At 41.4% G+C, this 20,900-nt stretch overlaps 1 protein-coding gene across 1 annotated transcript in view; it reads right to left on the bottom strand.

Annotated features, from left to right (window-relative positions):
- RPS6KA2 (ribosomal protein S6 kinase, 90kDa, polypeptide 2) overlaps positions 1–20,776 on the bottom strand; it is a 292,047-nt gene extending 271,271 nt beyond the window's left edge. The window contains exons 1-2 of the mRNA XM_014951152.1: positions 20,686–20,776; positions 16,290–16,334 (exon numbers count right to left, since the gene is read on the bottom strand). Of these exons, the coding sequence (XP_014806638.1) occupies positions 16,290–16,334; positions 20,686–20,748 (108 nt within the window). The 5' untranslated portion in view covers positions 20,749–20,776. The remainder of the gene's footprint in view (positions 1–16,289; positions 16,335–20,685) is intronic.
- Between the last annotated feature and the right edge of the window lie 124 nt (positions 20,777–20,900).

The following is a 20,900-nucleotide window of genomic DNA, read 5'->3' as shown; positions in this document are numbered from 1 at the left end:
CCCCCCACAAGCTAATTTACTCTTTGGGGAGTCCAATACAAAGCACATTTCTGTTAACTCCTTAATGCTGGTGCTACTGTCTTTTCCCATTGCCGGCAATGGGAGACGGGCCAAGAAAATGAAAATCCTGGTATTTTGGAGGTTAAAATAGTGATGGTGGCCAGGGTGAAACCCTGTATATGAACACCTTCAAAATGGCAGAACCATTGCTGATTTAAAATCGATACAAAGAAAGTGCTGTAGCAACTTCCAGAGCTGCCAGAACAGTGAAATAACTTTTCCTCTATTAGATAAAAGTTTTGGTTATGCACTCCTCCCCATTCCCTTTCTCTTGTGTGAAAACATGATTTAGTACTTAGAGCTTGATATATTTTTTGGGGTTTTTTAATATAGACCAGAGATAAATTTCTGGTTTATTATATATCATTAGCACTCTCTTTACCCACACTTTTTGTGCTTGTGAAGATCTAATTAAATACAAATAGGGCTTTTATTTGAATATAGTTTGGTTGATCCCCCCCCCCCCCCCCCCCCCCCAAAAAAAAAAAGTTACTTAGTACATTTGTGACTAATATAGACAGAGGACAGGAGAGGCAACACTTTCCATAGCACAGATGGAGACACCCAGCACACTTTTTGCTTCAGTTGGCCCCTTTGCCTGTGGATGTTTCCAGGTATCACGTTATGCTCACTGGCCTGAGTAAGAACACGTCTGAATCCATTTCATCAAGGCTAATTCAAAAACTTAAGTTAAATCTCTGCTTTGCTTAAGCAAAAGTCACCCCTACCCATCACAACATTAAGTCAGGTAGTCCTGTGAAATTCTGTGTTATGACCCAGCAATACAGGATGAAAATGATTTTAATTCCATTTCTCCCGTGAGCCCCGAAACCTCTAGGGTTTTGGCTACTTTTATGTTTAAGCTGCCTCAGCCTTATTCTTCAAATTAGTCAGAAGACCAGAGGAAATAAAAATGAACAAACAAGTGGATGCATCAAAACACCTTTGAATACAGCTGGTACCATCTTCAGTCACTGAATATTCCTGTTAGTTCACACAGGCTGAACTGCATCCCAGCAGCAAAGAGCACTCACCCCCCTGCAAGACACTCCCCTGGGGACTAAATTATGCCCCTTCCATGTCTTCAAGCAGTGAGGAAAGCTGATCCTTGCCTCCCATATCCAGTTTCTTGTGAGAACTGGAGAAGTCACACAGGAAGCTCTTTTGCTTCTACTTTAACAGATTTAGTCCACGATTTCTGTTGCCATATATGAAGGAGAAACAATGAAGTTACTCATTTCAATCTTGCAGATCTAAATTGTTAGAATAACTTGCCAATATGCAACATGCAGATAGATTTGGGTGCCCAGATCAGCAGTTATCTGACTCTCCATAAACAGCACACCAGACTCTTGACTTTTTCTAACCTGATAAGGACACTACTTTTCCTCATCAGATTTAAAAAAAAAACAAAACATCACACACCCAAGCTACTCATTGTTCTTGAAATCTACATGTAAAACCTTGGGCCCCCAAGGCAGGCCTCTTTTCTTCATACAGAGGACAGCAGTATCTCTCCCATAATAAGCTGCAGCACACAAACAGTCTTCATCCATGAGCTGCATCAGAAAATCAGCTATTCAGGCCCAGAAAGAGTCTCTAGGCCAGATACTGAAAGGCTAAAGGGTTTTGCTGTTGATAAGACCATAAACAAGACCTCTTCTGTATGAAAAAAATAAGTTATACACTTCAAACCCCCCACAAGCAAGTCTTCCACCCTTTCCTATGTTCTTTAAAAGCTCTGGAGATGTGAGATCAAGTAAGACTCCAGTTTTCATTATATTTTCTGGAAGCATTTAACTTGTTTGGCTATGAAAAACCCAACAGGAAAAAAAAAGTATCAGTATTCCATTACATGATCTTACTTTTCCTTTACTTTTATAGAGATATGAAAGATAATTTTAGCAATGCAAGTTGGTGACCCTAAAGCCAAGTGACCACAAGCAGTATATTTGGACATTGCATGATACCCATGTAGAACTGCAGAAAGAAGTAAGAGCTAAGAGAAACAGCTCAGTAAGAGCTACCCCACTTTTCCCAAGACTTCTCTAGATCTGGCAGAAAATCCACAATAGCACAGAATTTCAGAGGTTTTCTCTCTGCTGTGGCAAAGACAGACCAAGCCCAAGTTCCCCTCTGTCAGCTGCAGGCAGGAATTCAGAGACTAATCACCCTGCAGCTTCCACAGGGGAGGCATCCAGCACCTGTATTCTCTGCTACAGTTAAATGAACAGGATTTGCAGGTGCTCCCCATCCTCCAGGTCTTTTATTACTATGAAAGGAACACCCTAATCCAAGTAAGATTTCCTCTTCAAAACAGCACAAGCCATTATATCCAGAGAGCTAGGGAAAACAGTCAGACACCACTTCTCCTGCAACCAGCCTCTGCCTCGTATAGCACTTACAGTGTCATTAAATGCTTCCCCCAGCTGGCAGCCAGGGATACAGAGCTGCTGCATCTCATAGGAAGAAGCTCTTCCAACTGTTCACACAGGATGCATCTAACATTAGTTAAAGAATGAAAAAAGGCAGGAAAGGCAAGCTTGGCAGGGCAGCATTTAATGGTCCATTTCTCTCCCAGGGCCTGGGACTGAGCTCATCCCAGCCGTACAGCTGAGGTCAATGGGAAGGATTGAAAGATCTGCTCAAATTAGCCTGCATAAGCACACCAGAAACATTTGGTCTGCACACATACATTTCTTGCTGGACAACATGACATCAAGCAAGTGTATAGCTGCCTTTCTATTAATTAAGCTGAAGGTTAAGACCTTCAGCAAGGGCAAGGATTACTATGCCAGGAATAAATTATCAAATTTAAGAAGAGGCTCCGTAGATTGACATAGGGCAACAAGCTCTCTCCTTTAATACGTACAGCACTCAAAAAAAAAAGTAACTTTGCTAATCCAGAAGCACCTTTACCTCCTATTCATAACTGAAGTCATAAGCAAAGTCAGTTGGAAAGGAGGCTCACAAGTGTTTACTGCTACTTACAGTTGCTTAAGTCACCAAATGGTAACATTTGGTTTGTCCACTTGTCTGTAAGTATGCTCGCAATGCACTTTCAAAGGCCACCAAGATACTAACATAAATAAAATACACTTGCAATGCCTTGATGGCAACACAATTATGTGGGAATATTTGGAGAACAAGTACCACTTATAGGCCACTACAAAAAAAAAACCACCAAAACAAAATAGCACAGAAAAAATATGGAAAACATTTCCGGTTTTTAAGTGTACTTCAACCTGCTCTGCAATAGCTAGATCTTCAACTCCACCCACTGTGGGTGGGAGTTAGGCATCAGATAGTTCTGAAGTAAATACGCTGTGCCTATCCCCTTACACCATCTTGCAAGAACGACCACAGTCCCAGCACCAAACCGGACAAACTGCTGAAACCACCATTTCAAACATAGCAAGCACTTTCCATAGCCCTAGATACTCCTGAAAGTAAGTGAACTCTAGTGCAAACATAAAACATTTCACAGGCAACCCACTCTATACCTGTAATCAGAACCCAGCGTACAACTACTTAATTAACATCTACCAGAAAAGTTAAAGATGAAAAACTCAGGTCCCTACAGTATGTTACCAGTCTAAAAGATTTGGAACTAAATGCCTATTTCAGGCTTTTCAAAGAAACTTAGTCAAATGTTCTTCCAAAGCTGATGGGGTAAGTTAGACTGCTTTAAGTGGACTGCTAAAAGAAAGACTAGTAGAACCTAGTAAAATCTGTCAGAACAAGAATAAAGAAGAATCATTTCCTATTGATCTAATCAGTCACAACAGTGAATCATCAGCCAGTGAAGAGATAAACCGTTATTCTATATGGAAGCTGAACTTAAAATTTCTTTTCTTCCAATTCAGATGTTCTATCTAGTTTTCTATTCTTTGCCACAGTTAGAACTTAAAATATTCAGGATGTTAGAGCTACATTTGCCAAAAATTTTATTTCAGAGCTAAAGAGTTAGAGAAGTCAAAGTGAAGATCCAGGAGTCAATGCTAGAGAGACTCCTGGCTGATCTCCTCATGTGCTTGAGAACTCCTGCTTGCCTTCCTGAAAGGAAGATAAGTTTTCAAATTCCTGTTTCAAATCCAGGTGAGTTGTGTGGTTCCAAGGACAGGAGCTGGATTCTGCTTTATTTTCTTCATCAATAGGATTGTATAAGACGTCAAAGCCTCTGGGGTTTTCAAATACTACAATGAGCACAAAGCAAATGAAAGAACACATTTTTCATTTGCACACTAAGTATACACCTTTTGGACATTTAAAATTATTAATTATACATTCTTTTTTGACACTTACTTCAAGGCTACACCTAATATCCCACCCACACCCCCATCCCAACAATTACCCAAAGACAATTGTTTATTCAAAGCTGCCTCTGAGAACCAAAAAGGTGTGCAAGTTTGCCAGCTACACACAGCATGACAAACCATATTTCAGGAGAATGACTCAGTAAGTTCAAAATGTTTTACACATTTAATTAAGCCTTACACTAACTCCAGTTGGCAAGCAAGAGCATGAATCATGGAAGCTAGATCACAGGAGCAAACTCAAAGCAGCATTAAAACTTAACCACTTACTCCTGCAGCTGAACAATTACTACAGCAGGAATCCAGGAGGAAACATCCTGCTTCATAGGCAAGTATACTGTGGACAGGAAGTGAAGAAAAAAAAGAGACAGATGACAACTGCCATAACTTGAAGCAGAGATGTTACACCCTCCAACTAATGCTAAGCAGAGGCATTGCCATCAAGCCCTCTTCTAATCCTCAGCATGTTGCCTACTGACACTGCAACACTTACCTACTGCTCTTCCTTTAGTGTCTTCTACACAGGTACCTCCAAGAAAGGATGGCACATCAAGGCCAAAGACTACCAGGAAGAAGTAGAGGTAATGCCATTAGCATGAAGTATTTTTTGTCATCATTGTGCGCATCACTGCATTTACTCAGTGGCTACCATACATGTTATTTGTGGTCCTCTTATGTACCATGAGACACTGCAGTATCCTGAGCTTCTTTACTTAAGAAGAACATACCTTAAGATGCAATACTGAGCTAAACTACTAATAGAACAGATCAAACTTGCACAACATAGTCAACATAGTCCAGATGCAAAAATAAAAAAAGAAGTTATGTAAATACGCACATTATTCTGCTGTTCGTGGGTTGCCCACTCCTGCTGGTGACAATCAGCTGAAGAATATAACACAGAAAAGAGACCTCTAAAATCTGAGGTCCCATAAGAACACAGAAATATGTGCAACAGATATTTAGTTGAAAAGGATATTCAGAACATCCACAACATGCTGAGCTATAAACCACTTCCCATTATGCCCTAGTAAATTTGAAAGCAATAGCAATTAAAAAAAAAAAAACACACCACCAAGACATAGATATGTACCACTAGTTTGTTGCAAGGAAACAGAAGTACAGTCATTGTCCTTTGCTCCCTCTCACAGTTTGAAATGTCTGAAGTAGTTTGAAGTGGAACAATAAGTTCCTTTGCCAGCGTTTGCAGTGCTATTTGTGTATCGTCTTTATCATCACTGTGCTGATCTGCAGGATGACTCGCTTTCCACATTGACAAGGGGGCCCTGAGTTCAGGGCCACTATCAAACATTAAAAAAATGCAAACACCTCCACTTGCTACTTTCACCCATGCTCAAGTTACAAAGTTGGCACCATAAAAGCAATATTCACATCTGTAATTACTGTAGAGCATTAGCATTTCTCACATTCTTCCCATTTCTCTTCCATTGCATTGCTGGTAAGATTGCTATCACAAAGAAACGATCAATACACTGATGGAAATGGCAGGAAGACTACAACATCACACTGCAAACATTGATTGGGAAAGAGGCAAATAGCCTTACACACTTTGCCCTTCGCCAGCAAGCCTTCCATATTGTTGCACATGAGCAAAAATTGTAGAGTTACTTACTAACACCAGGAAATGGAGTGTAGGAAAACAAATCGTATGAGGAGTGGCTGAGGGAGTTGGGACTGTTTAGTATGAGGAAGAGGAGGCTTAGGGGAGACCTCATCACTCTCTACAACTTCATGAAAGGACACTGTAGAGAGGTTGGTGCTGGTCTCTTCTCACAGGTAATTAGTGACAGAACGAGAGGGAATGGCTTCAAGCTCCAACAGGGTAGGTTTAGATTGAACATTAGGAAAGAGTTTTTCACCGAAAGAGTGATAGGGCATTGGAACAGGCTGCCCAGGGAGGTGGTTGAGTCACCGTCCCTGGCTGTGTTTAAGGGACGTTTAGATACAGTGCTAAGGGACATGGTGTAGGGGAGGACTTTGTAGAGTAGGGTAGATGGTTGGACTCGATGATCCCAAGGGTGTCTTCCAACCTAGACGATTCTATGATTCTATGTATTGCCGCTACTGCTGAACAGTCTTTTTTTTTTTTAAAGAGTCTTTTGTCTTCTTTCAGGACCTTGGAAAATAGCATCTCAGAAACTCATTGTGCTCCAGTCTTGCCACTGACAACACTGACCTCTACATTGTTTACATGGTGTCCAACTGTGGCTCCAGCATCTTCTCACAGTGTCTATCTCTCCGACTCAGCTGGTTTGCAGCTCCATTTCACACAGCTGTCCAGAAGATGGAATTAGAACCCTCCCCACAGCACAGACAGCAGCTTTGTCTAGTCCAGAGTCCAGCAGTTTTTTAGCTTCTGGACAACAAACTCCAGAGGAAAGACTTTTCTCCTTCTCTCTCAAAACACACACCACAAACACGACCTTCACACAGAGTCAGTGTCTATCACTGTTGTCACTTCAGCAAGTGCAAAGTTGTACAACTGAGGGCCTATCTGCCACAGAACAAAGACAAGAGAAGATTAGAGGTCCCCATTACAGCAGTGGATTAAGTCTCTCTCTCAGGCATGCTTAGAGTTACTTCCCTTGTCAACTAGAAGCCATTATTGAACATCCTGACAGATGCAGTTATTGTCCTCCCCTAGTCAAAGAGCCCATTCCCAGAAGAAGAAATCTCTCCCTATGAAACTAGAAGCATGCAGTGGAGTTTCAGGGTCACCTTCCTCCCTACTCCAAGCATGATAAAACCATACAACAGGCTAGGAAAACTGACCACAGGAAATTTAAGAGGATAAAGCAATTAGATACAGAAAAAAAACCCAAGCACACACCACATTCTCCTGCCCTGACAGGTTTTATGACTCTGTTTTCTGACTCTGTTCCTCTGGGTCAGATCTGCTCCATGCATCTAGTGCAACTCTATAGCAATTTTATCAAATTTATACAGCAGTTTGGAGGCTGAAGAGTGCTAAGCATCATTTTGCTCTAGCTTTGATTTTTAGAACAGAAGTTAGCCCTCTTTCTCCTGTTGCTCCCCCTGCTTCTAGGAAGCCTCCCAAAATGACTTGAAAGGAAATAAAGAGATCAAGCATTTCAAAGACATCCTTGTTACCAAAAAGTATACATAAACATGTGTGTGTGTGTATATATATATATATATATATATAAACACATACCCTTTACCATTCCTTCCCTATTCAGCTGTGCAAAGTGCTCAGAGTAGCTTTCAAGACCACAGCTGCAGCATTTCAAGTAAGGTGCACCTTTAGGTACCAGTGCTACCATCTGGAATACAGACCCGTCAGTCACACTGTGGAATGTGGAAATTCGCAGGTACACTTCTTCTGTCTAAGTCAGAAACAAGTTTTCAGATGACTGACACTCAGAGAAGGCGCACTGATGTAAACCAAGACACTACTTTTGCAATTTAAATCCCTTGTATCATCTCCCTTTGTAGGAAGAGTGACTCACAACCTTTAGTCTCCTAAAGGAAAGATTAATAAAATAAATTGTGTTAAAAGCTGCTGTAATATATACTGTACAAGAATTCTCTCTCAAGACTGTTTATCATAATAAAAGACATTTTATAGGAAAATGCAAGAGATTTAGAACTAAAAATAAATGCTTACTAGCACATACCAGGAAGCAATCCACTCAATCATCTCATGCACAAGAGCGTATCAGCTTTTTTAGCAGTACTGTATCACTATTGTTCTGTTGGGAATATTTTGTTCCATAAGAGATGTTACTAAATATATTAGCATTACCTTCTCACCACAGTTGATAACTGAGAATCGGACTCAAAATGTAAAAGTTTTAGATGATTAAATGTTGAGAACCCCCCTGGATCCTGATTACTGGAGATGAACTATGATTGCAGATAAGGTTATGTATTCAAGTGCCTAAATATGAGTAAATATACTTAAACGACACACTTAAAACTCAGAGTACCACAAATAACATAAGATATCGACTAAAGGGATAGACTGTACTTCAATCATCCATCATTCAGGTGATCACCAATTAGTACACACTATGCCTTCCCTCACCTTTTCTTTTTGAAGTTTGGTTACAGAAAGAAGAATTCTAGACTGGACTAAAAGAACCTAGTAGTCACTCTAATGACTGACTTCACACTAACACAGCAGTTGAAAAGGGGAAAAAACAGCTACAAAATAAAGACAGCTACAAAATAAAGACAGCTACAAAATAAATAGCAATCAGGAAACCCCGGCCCATTTTGATGAGATTGGGCAGGAGTCAATTTATGATTTACTGATCTCCTGACTCACATCCAGAATAAATGCGTTTAGAAGACTTAAGTTTTTGACTTCATATAATTACAAAGAGGTCATTCAATCATGATGCAACTTGAAGCAATTTAGATATACAAGAAATTTTGTGTAGATGCTGGATCAAAGTTTTAAACAGCTGGGAACTTGCACTTTGCTTCACATAGGCAATGCAACACTGTACAAATACCCACCTGCAACCCTAGACATCAGTTCTCTATGTTCAGCCCCACACTTCTCAGGTGTTGATGCAACTCTGCCTTCCATAAAGGTGCTTATACAACATTAATTTCCTGGCCATCTGTGAGAAATAACTGGCCAAATGACACAAAACATCTGCTATTTTTTAAGCATCCAGGTGCCTAAGGGTAATTTGCCTTCCTCCTTAACCTCAAAAACATATTTAGAGCAGCAACGAAAGAACACTCTACGTATTCCACACACCACTAAATTTTAATGCAATTTATATGAAACTCAGTGTACACTTACAGATTAGATGTCCTATAAACTTGCAGGGGTTCTGGATTTGAGTAATTTGTTCAGATGCAGCCCAGATAATGAATTACCCAAGCTCCCTTTCAGTGAACAGGGAAAACTAGTCATGTCTTGGATAAAGTAAATTGCACCCTGAAGCATGTAACTACTTAGAAACAGAAACTGAATCCTTGACATCAGCAATGACAACATGATAATTCTTTGTGTCTAACCATGTCTATTTGAGATACTTTTTTTTACTTCCACAGATAGTAGAGTTACCTTCTGATTTTTCCCCATCAAATCTTCTAGAAGACAAAACCCTTCCTCTGACTGCTTTTTTTCCCCTGAACAGCAGCACTGCTCGTCTTTGCCACATCACTTTTTCTTTGGAAAAGTTATTTATAAGCCTTGGAAGTAGTGGGAAAGAAGAAAATAGGATTCAAAGGAAGAATTCTTATTTCAACACAAAACACTGTTCTTAGGAGAGAACAAACCATGGCATGAGCAAGAAAACTAGAGTAAGCTGGCGGGGAGGGGAGAGAGGAAAGGAAAACAATTGACTTTTAGCTCATTGTACTGAAGAAAAATGGATTTTTTCACCCTAGAGTTGTAACCATCTACGTGTAAATTGTAGTTTGCTTCCACTTTAAAAAGATACAGCTCTCTAGGAGGCACCACACTCATCGCAGAAACAATTTATCCTTGACTATAGGGTCTGCCAAATGACTCATCTCTCCTGATGACACAATTAGCTCATAGCCAGCACACTCTCTTGGGAACCAACTGCCATTATGGAACAAGTTCATTTTCATTAGGGAACAGTATTCCACAGATGAACTTTCATCCATCTTAAGTAATAACTCTCACTAAAAATCTAGCAGCCTAACTCTGTCCTTTTACATCTTGCATATACTTTATCAGAACTTCTTTCCCCATTCAGCATGATGCTGGCTTAGTAGACTGGACTGTAGCAGTCACTACAAAGTTTAATTTAAAAGCTTCTGAACACATGGATTGCTATGCATCCCAGTGTCTGCCTGATTGAGTAAATCACAATTGTCTGTTTTGGTGTCTGCCTAGGAAGAAAATTGGTTGGTTCGCTCTTTGTTCAAGAACTAAACACTGCAAACTTAAAATCCAACACAACCAAAAAACACATACACACCCCTCATGCAGTGTCCCCAAACTCCTCAGGTTGTACCATTCCACTGTGTCAGTACAGCCCAGAGCATCAGGAACATAGCTGAGATCACTGCCACAGCAAAGTCCTGATTCAATAAAGGCTCGAGAAGATCACAGCCAACACAAGTGGGAATCACACTTCAGTGGGAGTGAGCATCAGCTGTTATCTCAAGTAAGGAGAGCTCTGCCACCAATTATGGTTATCAGCTGTCTTCTCTACCAGCTAAAAACCTTGTCATCTAGGTTCTCAATACATATTGAACCAGAGTTCATTTTTGGTTCTTAAAAACCAAGGTTTCTAAGAAACAGGATCTGTCAACCCTTTGGCCATGGAGAGAATAGTGTCAGTGCAAGTTGCCATTCACCATAGATCATCAGCATCTTGGCAATAGCTGCAGAAAGCCAGAGGGATTGAGAAACACTGAACAAGGTTCACAGACATTTTTCAGAAGTCTTTCTAAATGCTATTATCCTGGCTCTGAGCCCCAAGAGCACACTGTCTGAAAGCAGTAAGAGTAATTGAAAAAAAGTGGCAGAGACTGTGCAATAAAAACAATATTAAACTTTGTTTTCTAGCTAACTCAAGCATTTTAAGTTTAATAATACCCCATTCAAGCATCACAACTCTTTCAGTTTGTGTAATAACTTTCTACACATCACTTTGCCCAAAACATTTGAAGTCTTCTATGTCTATTTGCTGTATGAATTGTACATGGGGCAGGAGAAGGAAGAAGATCAAAGTGAAAAAATCAGGTTTTCTTTTTGTATTGATATCTCCCTTAGGTCTGTCCATCCTGATTCAGCTGGTGAAGACAGTGACAAGAAGAAGTACATTCATAAGGAATCAGAAATAACATAGTTCTCTGTCAAAGAGGGCAGCACTACTGTTCTCCTGTCAGCTTTCCCTCCAGTGCGGGGATTCTCAACACAGGCTCTGGGGTGCAATAGGAGAAGGAGACACTGGATTCATTTCATGACCCCAGTTGTCCCTTTCACATTTTATCCACACGTAGTCAATGGTGGAATAACCCTTCACCTCCATCAAGGGCACACTTGTATATTCTCTATTTTGCATTAAATTAACCAGAAACCAATATTCCACAGGTTGCCTGATCAATTTCATTCCAAAACAAATTGCAGTTATTTAACTTAAAAAAAAGTGAGAATTAGAAGACAGGCACTGTGGATCAATTCCCTAAATATATTTCAGGAAAAAAAAAAATTATTTCTGAAGTCAATTTACTTTATTACCTACCAAATCCTTCATAAAAGCTAAGTACTTGAGATTTTTTTAAAAGTTTTTAAAATTTACTTAAGTAAAACAGCTTATGCTACCTATGCAACATTCCCAAAAAAGAACTGTGGGAAGGAGAGAAACCCCATAATTTGTTTCTTAAATACGTCACCAGTGTAAATCTGTAAGGATCTACGCAAGGTCATAATTTTCCAGTAATCAGATGAGGGTCTGCATTTGAGCTCATTCAGTATTTACTTTTATTGAAAAAAAATCAGTCATCCCAGGGAGACTCACGTGCATCTCTGTTTTAGAGAAGTGCGTAGCATATCTGGAATCACAATTAGTTATTTATTGTCATGACAATGCATTACTTGATAAGAAAACAATTTTTCATTACTTTGAACATTTTTTTTAAACATTGTTTCCTAATTCTCAGGGTATGGGTTTTTTGTTGTTGTTAGGTTTTGTTTTTTAATGGAGGAAGAAAAAAGCAGAGTGTTCAATAAATGTACTGTTTTTATGATCTAGCAACTTCAACTAGGCTTCCCTCTGCAAAGTTTTTTACAGCATATTATATAATTTTACTTCTCTACACTGTGCCATACCACTCATGTAATGAACAGCCTCCTATTTGTTTTTTCCTGAAAGAACAGTTTGCTCCTATGACCCAGGTTATTTTAACAAGATACAGATTTTTTTTTTTTATGTATATGTATTTAAAAAAAACCAAGAAACTACAGTCATTCTCGTTAATAGCTTCCTACCCCAGGACAAGTTCAGGTCCTGTGATCATTCCTGATAACCAAAACATACAACACATGAAGCAGCAGAGAAGTTTACCCAGTTACTCTGTTTTGTAGATTTTCTATGTGCATATTAACCTTTCAGCCACAAGATTAACCACTCCAAGATAGGGATATTTTTTCTTTGCTAACATTATGATCACTATTAAAACTCAACCACAACATACACTAGTTTTCATAATGGATTGAACAGTCCATACTAGGTGTATTCAGACCTTGATCAATTCAAGTGGGAGACACAAGGGAAAGTTCACCAGATACTACTAAAATAAACGAACAACCACCTCTCCAATTTTGCAACAAAAGAAACTTTTTGAATGGCAGACCAGAATTTTCTGGTTTGCTGTAAGTTAGCTTCTGCTTTTTTTTTTGTCAGAGAAATGAGGTGATATACCAGCGATTCTAGTACTTGTGTACACTAGTTAAGCTGTTTTGAGACAATCCTAGTGATGATCACAACAAACAGCCTGGAAACATTCTCCATTGTCTCCGTAGTTGAATACTACTCCAGCAGCTTTGAAAGAAGGGCTGTCTCCACCAGCAGTTCAGCGTTACACTAGCACCGATGTGTCTTGATGCTGTGGTAGGTACCTACTAGAGACAACCTGATCAGGAGGAAGTAGAGGCCTTCCTCAGATAACAGGAAAAAGCCTTATACATACAGGTCCTGATCCTCAGAGCATCTACTTTATCCACCCTGGCATCTTCTGAAAGCGCACAAGCAATCCAGGAGATTACCACATTAATAAATGCACTTCCTAACACAGGTGACCAAGGAGCTGATGAGTGAAATTGTTCTGCTGGACCTAATCCTTACGAACAAGGAATTACTTGGTCAGGAGTGTGAAGTTCAAGGTTGTCTTGGTTGCAGCTACCAAGATGACCCTGGAAGGAAGAGGGGTCCACAAGAGCTGGTTAATTTTGAAGTATCACCTCTTCCAAGCTCAAGATTTGGCCACACTGACCAACAGGAAATTATGCAAAGACAGAACTCAGCCATGGAAGTGAAGTATGAGAGGAGGAATCACAGAGAGGTGACTAGGAGGAAGATGAAAACTATTCAAGCAGGGCTGGAGCACCTCTCCTATGAGGACAGGCTGAGAGGCTTGGGGTTGTTCAGCCTGTAGAAGAGATGGCTCCAGGGAGACCTTATAGCAGCCTTCCAGTACCTGAAGGGGGCCTCCAAGAAAGCCGGGGAGGGACTCTTTATCAGGGAGTATAGTGATAAGGGGTAATGACTTCAAACTGAAAGTGCTATGAGCCGTATTGCACACATGCTCACTATTTTAGAAAGACGTGACAAAGAATTTTACTGCCAACTGCACCTTCAAGAAGGATATAGATAGAATATCAATGCCTAACTTGGACCTAGGCCAGACCACAAGGCATAACACCCTTGTTTAAGTATGTTTGGGCCTCTAGTGATCACACGGTCAAACTTACCATCCCCTATCAAAAAGCAAGCCAGTTTGCCAAAAAGAATCACTGTGGAAAAATTGCATCCCACAAGTCTAAGCAAGGACTGCCACAGGAGTTTGAAGTTCTCTCTTAAGGAAATTCCCACCAGCTAACCTGCTTACCTTTGTGGTAGGACAAACAGGGTCCATGGCTTTAGGAAGACCTCCTAGGGGAGCATCCTAGTGATAGCAACCCTGAGTAAGCTAGATAACAATTCTAGAGCAGAGCTGACACACACTGCTCTAGGACCATGATGTTTCAGAAACATTGCTGTATTCAATGATCCTCTAAATTTAGACCCTCCCCTTCCCCGACATTTAAAGAACTTGTCCATCAACAGCAAGATCAGATCTCAGAAAAATAAGTAATGCAGTTTTTATAATGCATTTTGCCACCACCTCATTTGTCCATACAGAGGATAGGAAGAACAGCAGGTCAACGGAGCCTAAAGCAGGTTATTTACAAGAACATCCTTCAAGCAAATGAATCATGTAATGCAATAGATCACAAAATTACCCCTGAAGTCATGTTTTAATGTTTCCTGAAAAAATTGGCTTTGAGTTTGGGCACAGTACAGCTGTCAGTAAGAAAGTCACCAGATCAGTAGACCATTTCTTCCTGCAGTACCACTAAAGTACAATGCAAGCTTCATAGAAATAGAGCAGATTTATAGACAAAGCCAGTAAAAGGCTGAAACAATATGGCAGCAGCAGACTAAGGGTCAAAATCAGTCAGTTTTTCTTATTGTGTTTTTCTGTAGTATGGCATAATGAAGGGACACAGAGGAAAATTAAGTGAAGAGTGAGGGTACTTCTACACTGGACAGTGACATTTCACTGTTAATAATTTGTTAGTGGTCCCTGTGCCTATATTTTATAATGCACAAGTGCAGCAGGTTTTTCAATCAGATATAAGTACATCCTCCCACTTGGCATACAGACACTGCAATTGCCTTGCTGAGGCAGGAGTAGACATACAGAAAGCTAAAGGCAATTACAGATACCAAATTGCAAATTGTAATACTTACAGCAGTAAACGCAATAGAAAATGAGAGAACACAGGACTGAGCTTTCTCTGTATAAGTAGTCATTACATGCAATTTTTTTCTGCCAAATTTAAAATGTAAGAATTATAAGATGCATCCCTAATGAAAATTAACTAGCTTTAAATTCATTTAGGAAATGAAGGCCATCTTCACAAAAAAAAAAATCACCCTAAAACCCAAACCCACAAACCAGAAATTTAATCTTCAGCAATATCCTCAAAGATAATGTGATAAGCCCAGTTACCTGCACTTAATTTCAGCCCCAGGCTTTTAGAAGAATAATTTAGTGCTGTCTTTTTAAGAAATTGAAAAGGAGGAAGAAAACTACATTTGGAAGTGCATCCATTTCACAGAGCTCAAAACTAAGACTTCTATCATTAGAAGGGATAGAACTATTTTTTTAATGTATTGGAAAGTGACAAAAAAACTTACCCTTGCACTGAAAACTAAACATCTCAAAGGTAAATTTGAAGCTTCGTGAAGTAAGAGATACTGAAAAGCTTAACGTGTTCAAAGGTGGCTCTTCAAACAAGGGTCTCTGCAGCCTCCCTTCAGTCCTGAAGTGATTCAATCTCCTTCACTTCTTGGTGTCATGGGTTGCCTAATGGTCTTTCAACCACCCCTTGATTTATTCCACACAAGCAACAGCACCTTGTACTGATACCTGGGACCAGCAGCAGGTTGTTTTACAGTCAAGCTTTGCCCTCAGTTCACCATAATAGTGACTGTTGATCTGCTCTCACCTGCTTGCTTTCTTCTCACTCTTATATTTCGGCAAGACTTGTGTTTTTCTGTAGGTTTGGGTTTTTTCTTGGCTTTGGGTGGGTTTTTGTGTTTGGTTGGTTGTTTCGTTTGGTGATTTTTTTTTTGGGGGGGGTGGGGAGGTGTCTGTTCTTTTGTTTGTTTGTTTTTTAAATATAGCACAATATTACAATGCCACAATAACACAAAAAATAGATTAACTTGAAGGAGAGAGTTAGCTCAGTCTTGCTCAGGATGAAGAACCAGGCTAGCGGGCAAACAGGAATGAACTCAAAATTTAGTAGTTTTGGGTTTCAGACATCAGGCACAATTCACAATACACAAGCATTGTTATGATGTCAGCTGCTCTGAGGTTATTACAAAATTTCCTCTATAGAAAATTCATACGCCTCAAGAAATTTTTTCTTCTTTCTTGGAAAACCAGCACAAGGATAGTATCTGTAAAATAAAATTCCCTAAACTCTATTCTCCTTTTTTCACTTGACCTTGCAATAGAGACTAAAAAATGGGTTGTTTTGCATCTCCAAGGCTAAGAACACATGGAGAAGTACCAGAGACATTCTGTTTCCACAAAGGCAGAAGATTATATTATAATGATTTCCTCACATTTTTGTAATCAATGAATAAACAGAATTACCTCTTTTACAGGCTCTTCATCCAGGGCAGCATCTTCCACCACAGGCTAGTGAAGAGAGAGGCAAAAGGAGAGGGGGGGAAAAAAAAAAAAAGTCTTTTAAATATCTGTTATTAAGAAAGACATGATTCTAAGCCAAGTTCTAGCACAACATACATTCAGTTTATTTTCAGTCTCTTCAGTCCAAATTTATACTACTGTAGCAGGCATATTCAATTCTTCACACAGGTAAGTTAATCTTTCAATTCATGGGGACCTGCTTTCTCCAAGATATATAAAATGCTAAGGGATATACTGGCACTATTAAAATAGTCAAAACCAGGTTTATCATAAAAATTGCCCAAAACTTAATGAAATAGTAACCAAGATTATTCATGATGTGGTGGGTTGACCTTGGCTGGACACCAGGTGCCCAAAGCCACTTTATCCCTCCCCCTCCTCAATCAGACAGAGGAGAGAAAATATAATGAAAGCCTCACGGGTTGAGATAAGAACAAGGAGAGATCATTCACCAATTACCATCACAGGCAAAACAGAGTCAACTTGGGGAAAATGAATTTAATTTATTACCAACTAAATCAGAGTAGGATAACAAGAACTCAACTCAAAAACACCTTCTTCCCAGGCTTAACTCTACTCCTGAATTCTTTAACTCCTGCCTCCAGGCAGCACAGGGGGACAGGGAATCTGGGTTGCAGATAGTTTATCACACATGTTGTCTCTGCCACTCCTTCCTCGTCAGGGAAGGACTCCTCACACTCTTCTCCTGCTCCAGTGTAGGGTGCCTCCCACAAGTAGACAGTCCTCCATGAACTTCTCCAACATGAGTCCTTCCTACGGGCTGCAGTTCTTCATGAACTGTTCCAGCCTGGGTCCCTTCCATGGGGTACAATCCTTCCGGAACAGACTGCTCCATCATGGGTTCCCCATAGGGCCATGACTCCTGCCAGGACAACTGCTGCAGCATGGGCTCCTCTCTCCACAAGTCCTGCCAGGAGCCTGCTCAGCACCAGCTTCGTACAGGGTCACAGCCTCCTTTGGGCATCCACCTGCTCCAGAATGCGGTCCTCCAGAGGCTGTAGGTGGATATCTGCTCCACCATTAACCTTCACAGGCTGCAGGGGGACAGCCTGCCTCACCACGGACTGCACTGTGGGCTGCAAGGGAATCTCTGCTCAGGTGCCTGAAGCACCTCCTCCTCCACTGACCTTCATATCTGCAGAGCTGTTGCTCTGACATATTCTCAGTCCTCTCTCCAGCTGCAGCTGTGCAAGTTTTACCCCTCCTCACTTTCTTAAGTATGTTATCCCAGAGATGCTACCACTGTTGCTGAGGGATTCAGCTTTGGCCAACAGTGGGTCCACCTTGGAGCTGGCTGGCATTTGTTGTGTTGGACACAGAGGAAGCTTCAAGCAGCTTCTCACAGAAACAACCCCTGTAGTCCCACCACTACCAAAACATTGCTGCACAAACCTGAAACACAAACTGAAACTAGAGAAGTGCAACAGTATTTCCCACTGAGAAGAGAGAATGTATGTATACATAGAACCAAATTTTCTAAACACTCATCTCCCATTTAAATATTATGATTTAATGGGTGCTCAGCTGAAGTCTATGAAGTGATGAGCCCTTTGGAAGATAGATAGAAAGACTACACAGAGCTCAATCACACAGCCCTTACTCAGGAAAATAATCCCAGGTCTGTAATTCACTGCCCCATCCATCCAGCTTGAGAGGGATCGATAACTTGCCTGCCCACAAAGAAATTCTAGACCCAGCAGATATCCCAGTTTTCTTGCTTACTTGTCAGACACAATTAATGGCCTCCTGAGTCAACAGGTGAAAGAAGCAGGATTTTGCTCCCATCTTCCTTTAGACAAACACAATATAGAACATGCCCTCAATGCACTCTTCCTTATCAAGCTATTGATTTACTATAAACGCTGTCTTTAATATCTGCAAGTCATTCACCTGAGTCATGCGCAGGCACTCATAAATGCCTCTATTTTAAAAGGTTTTTTGGCATTAGGGAAGGGGAGGAGAAAGTGGTCCATATGCATAAAAGAATGAAACTGTCTCCCTCCTTGTCTAACTGTGAAAAGCTTCTGTGAAAAAGAACAACTTGCAGACAATCATGAAAACATTTATCCCACACAGATTCAGAGCCCGTGACAGCTCCCTCAAAGCAGTCCAATCTTTGGTGTTTAAGCTGCATTCGTCTCATTGAAGACCAAATGTCATCAGTGTTTGAAAAGATGACTGGCTTTCAAAGACAATAGCCCACGAGAGACAAAGTTTTAATTTCTATGTACCTTAACTAGATTTGAGCAAACAGTACTTTAGGAATTCTATCTACAGCATGATTTAAGAGGGTTATAAGCTATAGCATATCTTTAATGAGCTTATAGATAGCAATAAAACTACAAGTAGTGTTCTATCTGTTGTTCTCATCTAAATCGCAAAAGTTTATGTCTGTAATTCCTTAACCCTCTGTAAATTTGTTGGAAGTGGAATCATAGCAAGAGTGATAGAACAGTGTAGCTTCTACCTAGGGTATTCTCCTTAAGGCAGGAAATGCAAAGAAAACCCAAACCAGTCATCTGATTAACTAGCTTTGCAATGGGTCAGTTACAGTTAGTAAGGAAACCCACATGATTTATTCTGGAAGAAAGGTCTAAATGGTCCTCTACCAACAGAAGTGCAGAAGCCTACCCTACAATCTAGGGAAGTCTTTCCTAGAAGTTGATGGCAGATAAAGCAATCTGAGCAATGCCTGAAGTGTGTTCTGTCTGGAGCAAAACCACACCAAATCAAACTGATTTTAAGAGGAAGAGAGCAAGCATGTACATGCACTTTGAATGCTGTGGTCAATGGAAAGGCACACTTCAGAGGGGCAAAAGCATCGTTTCTATTAAGTTCAACAGAAAACTGTTCACTGTAAGTATAGTCATACAAGTTCATTGGGAAAGTGATTTAAACAGGCTGTCAGCTGACTATTTCAAAATCAGGAACAATTTGCTGTTTCCCAGATATAACCTGACTGTTAGCGCTGGGATTCCTTGCGTCACGGAAAGAGGAGCAAGTAGCAGCACTCGGAAGTGACTTGCGTGATATAAAGCTCTGCCAGCCCCCTCAAACTCATTCTTAACCAAGGGGCTCCCGAATGAGCCATGCTGGTATCATACTTATAGTATCACTTCTGCCGTGTTGTGTAAATATATAAATCAGCACTCTGGATAAAACCTTTCCCACAATTCAGCAACTCCTCTTTTGACACAAGTGTTAGTATCACTTCTGCCGTGTTGTGTAAATATGTAAATCAGCACTCTGGATGAAACCTTTCCCACAATTCAGCAACTCTTGACACAAGTGGTTTTGTTCCCTGTAACCTGGCTGAAGTTACACTCCCCTCTATCCCTCTCCCCCCAAACCCTGTTACAGCACCCTGATCAATGAAGCAAATGGGTAAAGGCGGGTAAATGTTACGAAGTAAACACAAAACCCCCCCACACCTCACAAGTTTCACTCTCCTATTCCTATCACCTGTTACAAACACGTACCCTGTGCTGGAAACAGCTGACCAGAAATCCTTTGGTTTTACTGCACTACTTGAGAGCCCCAGAAATACTCCGGAATCCACTATGCCCACTGCTGCACAAAAAAGATGATACCTTTCTTGACACAAGACCATCTTAAATTGCAGGTGATGAAAACTCTTCAACACAAATCAGGAGTGCATATAGCAGCAGCCAGCTCGTTATCACAGCCGTGCACTCCTAGCGTGAACGTGAAAGCAGGGTCCTGTGCTCAGAGGCAACGGACCAGGGTCTGACTTCAATTTTGTGCTGATGCTGAAACCAACGCAAGGCAGCTCAGTAATTAAAACAGAAGCAAGAACCACGGACCTACCCCAGCCTCAAATCAGAGATCACATACTTCATGTTCAAATGCCAACTGAAGCCCTGCTCAGCCCGCTTGACCAGCTCAGTAATTAAAACAGAAGCAAGAACCGCGACCTACCCCAGCCTCAAATCAGGGATCACATACTTCATGTTTAAATGCCAACTGAAGCCCTGCTCAGCCCCCTTTACGGGTTTCCACCTGTTTCACACGCTCCTGCACCTCCGTTGCTCCCCCGACACCCGGAGTACGGTCCCGGCCCAAGCCCGGTGCGGGAGCGGGCGGGAGGAGAGCCCGCACCGAGCGGGGCACGGCCACCCCCGCTCCCAGCCGCTCCGCCTGCGGGGCAACAGGTTGCGGAGCCTCTCCCCGGCCCGCGGAGGGGGCGAGGGTATCCCCAGCGCATCCCCGTCTCCGCCAGGTTGGGGGCAGCCCCGAGGCGGCTCCCCCGGCGGGGGAGCGGGGCTGGCAGGCGGCCCGCATCCCCCCCGCCGCTCACCTCCGTCTCCATGGGCTCCACCTCTATCCCTTTCCATAGCTCCAGTAAGTGGGCGATCGGCATTGCCGGGCGATGCCTGCCTCAAGCCGGGGGTCAAGCAGAAGGAAAGCGCGGCGGCGGCCGCCGAGGAGAGCGGGAGAGGAGGGATGGAGGGAGGAGGTGTCAGTCGGTACCGGAGCCCGGCCCGGGACCCCTCCGCCCGCTCGGCAATATGG

Source organism: Calidris pugnax, unplaced genomic scaffold (assembly GCF_001431845.1).
Source record: "Calidris pugnax isolate Ruff unplaced genomic scaffold, ASM143184v1 scaffold24, whole genome shotgun sequence".
NCBI lineage: Eukaryota > Metazoa > Chordata > Aves > Charadriiformes > Scolopacidae > Calidris > Calidris pugnax.
This window is presented reverse-complemented; position numbering and strand designations above follow the sequence as displayed.